The 11674-nt window shown below is 37.8% G+C and overlaps 1 protein-coding gene across 1 annotated transcript; it reads left to right on the top strand.

Moving 5' to 3' along the window:
• The first annotated feature begins 8082 nt into the window (after positions 1 to 8082).
• On the top strand, positions 8083 to 8919 carry LOC138887711 (uncharacterized). The gene is made up of 3 exons (XM_070169489.1): positions 8083 to 8230; positions 8470 to 8579; positions 8695 to 8919. The coding sequence occupies exons 1-3, from the start codon at positions 8083 to 8085 to the stop codon at positions 8917 to 8919; spliced, it is 483 nt and encodes a 160-aa protein (XP_070025590.1).
• Positions 8920 to 11674: the final 2755 nt, after the last annotated feature.

The raw sequence follows: 11674 nt of genomic DNA, 5'->3' as shown, positions 1-11674 counted from the left end.
TGATGCATATTACTACTAGACGACATGTGCAAGCCGCTAGCACGTGTCAGAAGGCTACGAAAGTACTAGAAAAACATATAAGTTACACTATGGAGTCAGACCCATCAGAGATCATGGGTTCAATTGAGGAGGATCCATCCGAGGATCTATATGAGTCATCCGTTCGAGTTGTTTCGATCACTCCGATAGCAGATAGGGTGAGAGGAGTTTCGACCTCGCCAAGGCCCTTAGTTTCATTATCACAGCCTAATGATTAAGGTATGAGGGGAGTGGGGCACGGATTGGCACAACCAGGTTCCTCTCAATCTCAAAACTATGTTAGGGTATTTGCGAACACCATCTCTTCTGAGGTTCCAGTAGTCCATAGTCTTGGAAGTCCGTCAATCAGGGTTCATCTGTGTATGTTATGGGATATGAAGAGGAAGAGGATAATAGTCGGGCCAAGAGGAGGAAGGAAACTGATAAGGACATGAAGATTCCACTTCGAAGTGTGTCTGATCGAGGCTCTCATATAGGACGAGGCAAGGACCCTCTATTGTAGACTTCCTCTAGATGTCAGCTTTTGGTTGGTGAGTTCAACCTCTTTTTGGAGTATTACCAAGTCAGGGTTCTGAATATGTTAGGTTGTTTTATGAGGACGTAGGGAGCCCATCCCGACTTTTATATATTATGGTTATGTTTCTTAAATGTTTTGCAGACAACATCCTGTATATAGTCTTGGGTATGACATGTCTACGGCCTTGTCGGCCATTATCTATCCATATAAACCTCTTTTTTTTAAATGAGTTCTACGAGTTAAGTCCTAATATTGTTACGTGTGTGTATATATATGTGGCTCATAATAGCCCGTGATAAGTTTGATAACAAATAAGGATAAGGTACGTGGCGCTTTGTTGGGTAGAATTTAATGTTATAGTGGGCATGAATTGGTTGGCTTCTTGTTATGCTAACATTGATTGAAGATCAAAGGTGGTTCGATTCTAATTTCCAAGAGAGCCTGTTTTTGGAGTAGAAAAGGTAATACGGCATCGTCGAGAGGTAGATTTATTCCTTGTCTTAAGGCAAGGAAGATGATCAGAGAAGGTTATGATTATCACTTAGTTTGGGTAAAGACTGTGAAAGTAGAGTCACCAACCGTTTAATCTATCCTTATGGTTAATGAGTTTTCTTTTCGATAAGCTTCTGGGTCTTCCATCAGAGCGAGAAATTGAGTTTTCTATTGACCTATTACCAAATACTCATCCAATATCTATTCCTCCCTATAGAATGGACCCCGCAGAGCTGAAAGAGTTGAATGAACAACTAAAGGACTTGCTTGAAAAAGGCTTTACCAGACCTAGTGCATCACCGTGGGGAGCACTTGTGTTATTTGTGAGGAAGAAAGATGGTTCCTTACGGATGTATATTGGTCATAGACAGTTGAATAAGGTGACGATAAAAAATAAGTACCCACTCCTGAGGATTGATGATTTATTTGATCAATTGCAAGGTGCCAAGTATTTCTCGAAGATAGACGTGGGGTTCGGGTACCATCAGGCAAGGGTTAATAAGAAAGATATCCCGAAGATAGCATTCAGGACCAGATATGGGCACTTTGAGTTTCATGTTATGACATTCGGTTTGACTAGTGCCCCAACAGTATTCATGGACTTGATGAATCGAATGCACTGACCCTTTCTAGATTTATTCATGATTATATTATTTGATGATATATTTGTAAAGCCCCGGAAAATTTTGCTAAGTAATTTAAGATTTCGTGGTGCCAAGGTAGGCTAATTATTTTATTTTTTGTGTAAATGAGGATTCATGATATAATGGATATCAATTGGATATGTTAATAAGCGTATAAGTCTAAGCCAAGTTGGAAAATTACATGATAGCCTTAAATTCCAAATGAGTACGCACAAGACCACACTTTGGATGAGAATATCTATAGATATATAAGGTTTTAGATGATGCACAACCTATCAAATGAAAGGCCTTTGAGTCTAGTTTCTAATGCTTCAACCTGTTTGACATTTGGACTTTCCTACAAGAAGTTATGACCAAATTACCAAAGGCTGGCGGAGGACTGCGCGGATGCGAAGCATCCGAGGCAGCATCCAAAAAGAGGAGCTGGCAGTGAAGTGCTGCCAAAGCATCCGGGTCAGCATCTGAGCTCCTAAGAGGAGTGAAGTGGGGATGCGAAGCATCCAAGGCAGCATCCGAAATCTGGGCTTATAAACACAATTTCGGGATACATTTTTTCCCATTCTTTTAGACGACTCTTAGGGTCTTCCTCCACTATCTCAAGACCTCCAACCCCTCTCATCTTCAAGGTAAGTAATCTCCATTAACTTGGTGTAAAATTCCATCATTCCTACACTAGTATTGATAAAATCTACTCATGAAACACATAGATAGTCAAGAAATTCCTTCAATAACTCAAAGGAGGGTTTGCAAGATTTCTTCCAAAAGGTAAATCCTACACCCTTAGACTTACATATATGGTTATATTATGGGAATATGAGTATGAATTAATTATTTGAATTCTTGGTGTGGTGATTGGAAGCCATAAGTTCCCAATATAAATACATAATTATGGTAGAGATTGAAAGGTGATTATTTGATAAGATTTGTTGGTTGGGTGTGAATGGACGATCATACATATGTTATTGGAAGTTATAAATTGGTTTGGAATGATGGTGGAATAAATTGTTGGTTAATGGTGATAGTTGGATGAACCAATACTATAGTTATGAGGTGTAAAGATCTATACCTACAAGGCGTTTGATAATATGCCTAAATGGCATAAGTTATGGAATTTATTACTAATATTAGCCCTGTTGAATGTTTTATTGTAGATTGAAGTTTGTTAAGTGTATTGGATCATTGTAGTATCATTAAAGGGCAAATTTCAGGTATGTATGGCTAAAACCCCGTCTTTTAGAAATAGAGCTTCATCGATGTTTGTGTGAATATGGTAAGATTAAAGTTGAATTGTTGCATCGATTGTTATTTTACATGAATTGGTGTTGTAACCTTATATTTGTGAAAGACGCATTCCAATATGATCAATGTGCTATTCTTGATAACTTAAAAAGGATGCAAGGAATATGAATCATGTATTGATATGCTAAGACCTTCATTTGAGATTTGAGATGCATAGATTGTGCCAACTATGTGAAATCCTCTGTGTATAGAGATGTTTGAAGTAATCAAATGAATTTGGGAAATAGAGTGTGGCCAAGGCCGAGAACTTGAATTATAATTGTGCCATGAGAAAATATGAAACAAATTATGAAATGAGCCTTGACCCTGATTTTCATAAATGACTTCAATGATAAAGTGCCCTAAAGGCTTTGTACACAATTTATGCTCATAAGCGGCTGTTCGAGATAATGTTTTACCTTATAAGTACATTTAATATGATCCAAGTGGTTACATACTTCGATATTGAAATTATATATTGTCATGATTGGAAAAAAATAATTCAAGAATAATTGGTGTAATTGCTTGTTTAGACCTTTGATGTGTGTTTGTATTGTGGTTTGGTGTGTCCCCTCTCTTTTGGAAGAATCTGTTGTGTTTAAAGTTCCATTGCTAATAAACTTGAGGTGTATGATTTTCGAAATATTGTATATGCCCATGATTCATGATTCCTGTCATGTGTACTTGACATCTTGGGTTGAATGGCTTGATGTTGAAATTGATATTGATGTGAGATGTGGAGGAAAAGAGTTTGAACTATGAAATGTGGCCTAGTGCCAAGTATGATGTGATAATTTTGGCCCCAAGTGCCTATGAACTGATATATGTGAAATGAGATGAATAACGGAAAATGGTAACGTTTCGGGGAGGCGGCTTAGCCGATCGGGCCATGATCGGATGCCATAGTATATACACATGGTAGTAATGTATTGATGATTGAAACCGGAAAGTGTGAATGAAATAATGGTAATGTCTCCGGGAGACGGCTTAGCCGATCGGGCCGTGATCAGACTCCGCTCAAAGAAGCGGTGGCAAAGTGAATAATGATGCAACAGTGTGTGATGCTCCAATCTAAAATTTCAGAAACTATGTGAAAATCATGTGAACCTCCTTATATTGTTGACATGGAGCATATTTGAAACTTTGTTGTCTTTATGTTTTCCTCTTTATTCTTGTGTGAAAGTTCTTTCTAATAGATGGTGTTTAGTTATACATGCTAGTGCTATTCGATGGCACTAACGTCCCTTTCCGGGGGCGTTATGTCTTTAAACGGATGTAGGTGTTTCTATAGCAGGCAGTGTTGGTCGCAGCTAGTGCTACATCATCCTTTCAGCTGACTTGGTGAGCCCCACTCCGTTTCAGGGTCCTGTTTCATCTGTTTATTACGTACATTGTATTTTGAGGTATATCCGGAGCCTTGTTGCCGGCATTTCCATATTAATCTTCAGTTTTACTTACAGGCTCCATAGACAGATTGTGGGTGGTGTTTGGTACCGGGAATTAAATTGGAAATATTGGTATTTGGCAAATATGTCTTCCTTCATATCTATAAAAATTGTCATATTTTGGATATTATGGTTGAAACTGCTAATTCAAAGTGAAAGTTGTTAATGAAATATTTTCAGAGTTTGAATAATGGATATCCTCTTTATTCAAGGATGTCTTTGGGTAGAATGAAATCTAACAGGCTTGCTCAGTCGGGTTTACTTGGTTGAGCGCCGGTCGCGCTCCTCGGTTTTGGGGCGTGTCAAACTTGGTATCAGAGCCTAAGGTTTTGAAGTGTCCTAAGATGTCTCGGAGCCGTGTCTAGTAGAGTCCTTCTTATCGGTGTGTTGTCGACCACATCTATAATTTGGAGGCTACATGGGCATTTAGGAATATTACCCTTCTTCAACACTCCAGATCGTGCGATAAAGCTTGACTGTAAGATTGTCTTCTAACTCGTGTGTTGAGATTCGAGATAAGTTTAAACGCTCTTTCGTCTATTTCAAGTAATTTTGTCATATGGCATGACCAATGGGCAAAGGCCTGAATATTAAGGAGATGGTACATGTATCATGTTGAACGAATGGTACAAATATATGAGATACGTACATAGTACCAGAAGCATACTTTATTCGAGAAAAGTGTTAAAAATGATTACCACCTCCAAAGAAATATTGGATTGATAAGTGATATGTAAGCTTGAATAACACCTGTGGGTAGTGTGAGAAGTATGTAAATGATCCTAAGGTGTAAAAGAAAATTTGTTGTATAAGCATGTGATATATGTAAGGCATGACCAGGAGAGTAATGACAAACATATAGGTCTCTCATGGAAGACAAGAAGTCATAAAATGAGAGTCAATTGAACCCATAATGAGAATACCCTTGTACTATGAATGTTATAAGAATCCCATAAGTGTATGAAGTTATTTTACACTCCTAAAGGATATTGATATGAGGAATTGGAATCCCAAGCCCGCGTGGCTGAATAAGAGCAGAGAACTTATGAGGTTAATACCATTGTGACTTCAATCTCCCTAATAGTCGAACATATATGTGAGGGATAGAGAAATGAAACATATGTCCATGAAGTTGCTAAATTCAAGACTTGTATCAAAATTCGGGACATTCGCCCTAAGTGGGGGAGGAAGGGCCATAGTAAGGTCGCTTAAGTACAACGAAACAAGAGTAAGACCATGTAGCTATGATGTTTGAATATTTTGTTGAAGACATGCATAGTCTTGAAAAGTGATAATGGATAACGTGATTATTTGAAAGGATATGCTAATGATAGACCACTAGTACCCCCCCCCCCAAAAAAAGGGTGGAAGGTTAAAGAAGGTAAATTCTTCATACAGGGCAATGTGAATGATAGGGTCAACGATCCTAGAAACTAAGAGTATGTTTGTAAAGGGATTTTATACTTGTTAGAGGGTCAGGAACAATGGAACCTAAGTAAGTACTATAGGTCAAATGTGGAAGGTTGCGAGTTTTTAGAATGGGTTAATCATAGATATGTGATTTAACCAAAGTACCAAGGCGTTAAGAAAGGAAAAACGAGTGGGAGAAATAAATGTGATGCTATAATAACCCAAGAGGGTATTTGGGCTTGATGGAGAGCCTCTAAAGAATCTTACAAGCAAAGAAGTGTTAAGTGATATGACGATGAACACACTTTCCCACGGATATCCTAACAAGAGTTAAGAGGTGAGCGGGCAAAAAAAAAATTAAGGAAAAAGACCACGTAACATGTGGAGGAGTGCGTGGCTATTCACTAGCTAGGAATAATGAGGCGAGAAGAAATTGGAAGAAAATCTATAAATTAAGATGTCCATGGTTATCGCAAAATAGTTCATATCAAAATGGTGGACTCGCCTGGAGCACAAGTGTTAATAGAAGGTATAAAGGACTAACTGTAATGTTACCGACTTGGGTGACACTGAATGGTAACTAAAGAAGCTAGAGATAGTTCATGTCTACATATCATGGAAAGTGAGGCTACTGGTGGTGAAGTTGTGGTATGATAAACTCATTAAACCAGGCACAATACAAGAGGTAGACAAGTGTGGGGGCAAAATAAGGCTATCAATTATGCAATATGAGCAAAATAGAATGAGAATGAATATTCCAATTAGAAAGAAAAGATGGTACCGGCATATTGTTCGGGCCATTGGTGCTTTCTGAATTGAATATGTATGAGGGGTGTTGATATGTGTTTTAGGAAGTGTTTAACAGTAAAGAGAGATCATGAGAATGTTCACAGGGGAAGTGGAGTGGTTTCTTAAATTCTATAAGTCACGTAAGGAGGAAAAAGATTGTCTAGGGAAGGTCTGAGCACAATGTTATATTACATTTGATACAATGTCGTGCATGTTGATGATGTGAAGGTGTGTGCGACGGCTAGAAGATATGATTTCTTTGAAATACAAGGTCATATAAGAAAACTCATCCAGTAATGTCTTTTGTTGAGAATTTGGAAGAGCAAGTTGCAAGTATTCATAGAAGATTGTAACCATATCAAGGAAATTTTTGAAGAACTCAATTACTATAAGGTCATATGTAAGAGAAATGTGACATAGATGGTCCACTAATGATGCAACATTTTAAGGTAATAGTTTATGCCTCTAGGCAACTCAAGAATCATGGAAAGAACTATGCAGCACATGACTTAGAGCTTGCGGCAGTGGTGTTTGCACTAAGGATTCGGCGACATTATTTGTATAGGGTCCACGTGGATGTATTTATGGACCACAAGAGACTTCAAAAAAATTTTCAAACAAAAGGAGTTGAGTCTGAGGTAGAGAAGATGGCTGAGTTACTCAAAGACCACGACCTCGATATTCAATAACACCCGGGAAAAGCCCAACATCATGGCAAATGCTCTTAGCTGGAAATCTATGGATAGTTTGGCTCACTTGGAGGCATATCAAAGGCCGCTGGCCAGAGAGGTTCACTAGTTGGCTACTTTGGGAGTTTGTCTTGCGAACTCTAGTGAAGGTGGGGAAATTATGCAAAATAGGGTTGAATCGTCACTTGTGGAAGAAATGAAAGAGAAGCAATACAACGATCCATTGTTGGTACAGCTGAAGGAGGGAATTCATAAACCCAGGACCACAACTTTTTCTTTTGGAATTAATAATGATACCCTACGATGCCAAGTGCGCTTATGTGTTCCAGATATTGATAGTCTTTGGGAAAGGATTTTGGCAGAAGCTCACACTTCTAGGTATTCCGTACACCCAAGTTCTACAAAAATTGTATCATGATCTCAAAGAAGTTTATTGGTGGAATAACATGAAAAGGTATGTGGCAGACTTTGTGGCAAAATGTTCGAACTATCAACAAGTGAAGGCTGAACATCAAAGGCCTAGAGGAATGTTAAAAAGCATAGAAATTCCAATGTTGAAATGGGAAATGATCAATATGGATTTTTTGGTAGGATTACCGCACACTACGCACAAGTTTGACTCAATTTGGGTAACCGTGGATCGACTCACGAAATCAACATGCTTCTTGCCAGTCAAATCTACTGACACAATGGAACAATATGCTCAACTTTATATCAAAGAAATAGCCAGGTTGCCTGGCACTCCAATCTCAATCATTTCAGATTGAGGGGCTCAATTCATGGCAAACTTTTGGAAGAAATTTCAGCAAGGTTTGGGTACTCAAGTAAATCTTAGTACAACCTTCCATCTACAAACTGATGGGAAAGCAGAGCGAACCATTCAGACACTTGAGGATATGTTGCATGCTTGTGTTCTTGATTTCAAAGGTAGTTGGGTGACCATTTACCCCTCATAGAATTTGTTTATAATAACAACTTTCATGCTAGTATTCAGATGGCACCATTCGAAGCATTATATGGTAGGAGATGTAGATCTTCCATTGGTGGTACGAGGTTGGAGAAGCTAAATTGATGGGTCAAGACCTTGTGTATCAGGCTATGGAGAAGGTTAAGGTCATTAAGGAGCGGTTGAAAAACTTCTCAAAGTCTCCAAAAGCCTTATTCAGACGTTCGTCGCAGAGATTTAGAGTTCAAAGAAGATGATTGGGTATTCCTAAAAGTTTCCCCCGTGAAAGGTGTTATGCGGTTTTGTAAAGAAAGGGAAATTGAATCCGAGGTATGTGGGACCATATAGAATCATTCAAAGGATCGGTCAAGTGGCGTACAAGTTCGAGTTACCATCCGAGATATCATTGGTACACCCAGTATTCCATGTGTCTATATTAAAGAAGGTAGTGGGAAACCCGTCCGGTATTGTGCCAGTTGAGACTATTGAGGGTAATGAAGAATTATCATATGAAGAAATTCCAGTTGTCATCCTTGATAGGCAAGTCCGAAAGTTAAGAAATAAAAGAATTGCCTCCGTGAAAGTGTTATGGAAAAACCAGCAAATTGAGGAAGCCACTTGGGAAACTGAAGAAGAAATGAAAAGGAAGTACCCCCGTTTGTTTGAATAGCAATGAAATAGTTCTATGAAGTTGTTTCACATAAATTTTGTATCACTTGTTCAGCTAATGTAAAGGAATTCCTTTCAAATTATATGTTCATTATGGGGCTACGATTGGTGTTGTTTTATGTTCTGTTGCGTCTTCGATCACATATATGTTATTGAGGTGTGTTTCTGGGATTCTCTGACAGGTGGATAGGCCCAATTGCAAGGGAAATTCTGTCGAAATTTCTGAAAACAATTTGGGAGTTAGTCAAAATTTGGGAGTTAAGGATATGTGAGAAAGGAGATAAGTTATACTAAGTATTTGCGGATTGACTCCAACTATCATTCGAGGATAAATGATCCTAAGCGGGGGAGAATGTAAAGCCTCGGAAAATTTTGCTAAGTAATTTAAGATTTCGTGGTGCCAAGGTAGGCTAATTATTTTATTTTGTGTGCAAATAAGGATTCATGATATAATGTTCATCATATAATGGATATCAATTAGATATGTTAATAAGCGTATAAGTCTAAGCCAAGTTGGAAAATTACATGATAGACTAAAATTCCAAATGAGTACGCACAAGACCCCAATTTGGACGAGAATATCTACAGATATATAAGGTTTTAAATGATGCACAACCTATCAAATGAAATGCCTTTGAGTCTAGTTTCTAACGCTTCAAACTGTTTGACATTTGGATGCGAAGCATCCGAGGCAGCATCCAAAAAGAGGAGCTGGCAGTGAAGTGCTTCCAAAGCATCCGGGTCAGCATCCGAGCTCCTGAGAGGAGTGAAGTGGGGATGCGAAGCATCCAAGGCAGCATCCGAAATCTAGGCTTATAAACACAATTTCGGGATTCATTTTCTCCCATTACTTTTGGACGACTCTTAGGGTCTTCCTCCACTCTCTCAAGACCTCCAACCCCTCTCATCTTCAAGGTAAGTAATCTCCATTAACTTGGTGTAAAATTTCATCATTCCTACACTAGTATTGATGAAATCTACTCATGAAACACATAGATAGTCAAGAAATTCCTTCAAGAACTCAAAGGACGGTTTGCAAGATTTCTTCCAAAAGGTAAATCCTACACCCTTAGACTTACATATATGGTTATGTTATGAGAATATTAGTATAAATTAAGTATTTGAATTCTTGGTGTGGTGATTGGAAGCCATAAGTTCCCAATATAAATGCATAATTATGGTAGAGATTGAAAGGTGATTATTTGATAAGATTTGTTGGTTGGGTGTGAATGGATGGTCATACATATGTTGTTGAAAGTTATAGATTGGTTAGGAATGATGGTGGAATAAATTATTGGTTAATGGTGATAGTTGGATGAACCAATACTATAGATATTAGGTGTAAAGATCTATACCTAAATGACATAATATGCCATTTAGGTATAGATCTATACCTAAATGGCCTACAAGGCATTTGATAATATGCCTAAATGGCATAAGTTATGGAATTTATTACTAATATTATCCCTATTGAATGTTTTATTGTAGATTGAAGTTTGTTAAGTGTATTGGATCATTGTAGTATCATTAAGGGGCAAATTTCAGGTATGTATGGCTAAAACCCCGTCTTTTAGAAATCGAGGTTCATCGATGTTTGTGTGAATATGGTAAGATTAAAGTTGAATTGTTGCATCAATTATTATTTTACATGAATTGGTATTGTAACCTTATATTTGTGAAAGATACATTCCAATATGATCAATGTGTTATTCTTGATAACTTAAAAAGGGTGCAAGGAATATGAATCATGTATTGATATGCTAAGACCTTAAATTGAGATTTGAGCTGCATATATTGTGCCAACTATGTGAAATCCTATGTGTATAGAGATATTTGAAGTAATCAAATAAATTTGGGAAATAGAGTGTGGCCAAGGTGCCGAGAACTTGAATTATAATTGTACCTGGTGATGCCTATGCCATGAGAAAACATGAAACAGATTATGAAATGAGTCTTGACTCTGATTTCCATAAATGACTTCAATGATAAAGTGCCCTAAAGGCTTTGTACACAATTTGTGCCCATAAGGGGCTGTTCGAGATAATGTTTTACCTTATAAGTACATTAAATATGATCCAAGTGGTTACATACTTCGATGTTGAAATTATATATTGTCATGATTGGAAAAGAATAATTCAAGAATAATTGGTGTAATTGCTTGTTTAGACCTTTGATGTGTGTTTCTATTGTTGTTTGGTGTGTTCCCTCCCTTTTGGAAGAATTCGTTATGTTTAAAGTTCCATTGCTAATAAATTTGAGGTGTATGATTTCTGAAATATTGTATATGCCCATGATTCATGATTCCTCTCACGTGTACTTGACATCTTGGGTTGAACGGCTTGATGTTGAAATTGATATTGATGAGAGATGTGGAGGAAAAGAGTTTAAACTATGAAATATGGCCTAGTTCCAAGTATGATGTGATAATTGTGGCCCCAAGTGCCTATAAACTGATATGTGAAATGAGATGAATAATAGAAAATGGTAACGTCTCGGGTAGGCGGCTTAGCCGATCGGGCCGTGATCGGGCGCCATGATATATACACATGGTGGTAATGTATTGATGATTGAAACTGGAAAGTGTGAATGAAATAATGGTAACATCTCTGGGATACAGCTTAGCCGATCGGGCCGTGATCGGACTCCACTCAAAGAAGCGTGGCAAAGTGAATAATGATGCAACAGTGTGGGATGCTCCAATCTAAAATTTCAGAAACTATGTGAAAATCATGTGACCTCCTTATATTGTTGACATG

Source organism: Nicotiana sylvestris, chromosome 3 (assembly GCF_000393655.2).
Source record: "Nicotiana sylvestris chromosome 3, ASM39365v2, whole genome shotgun sequence".
Lineage (NCBI taxonomy): Eukaryota > Viridiplantae > Streptophyta > Magnoliopsida > Solanales > Solanaceae > Nicotiana > Nicotiana sylvestris.
The sequence above is the reverse complement of the archived record's forward strand: the minus strand, read 5'-3'. Positions and strand labels throughout refer to the sequence as shown.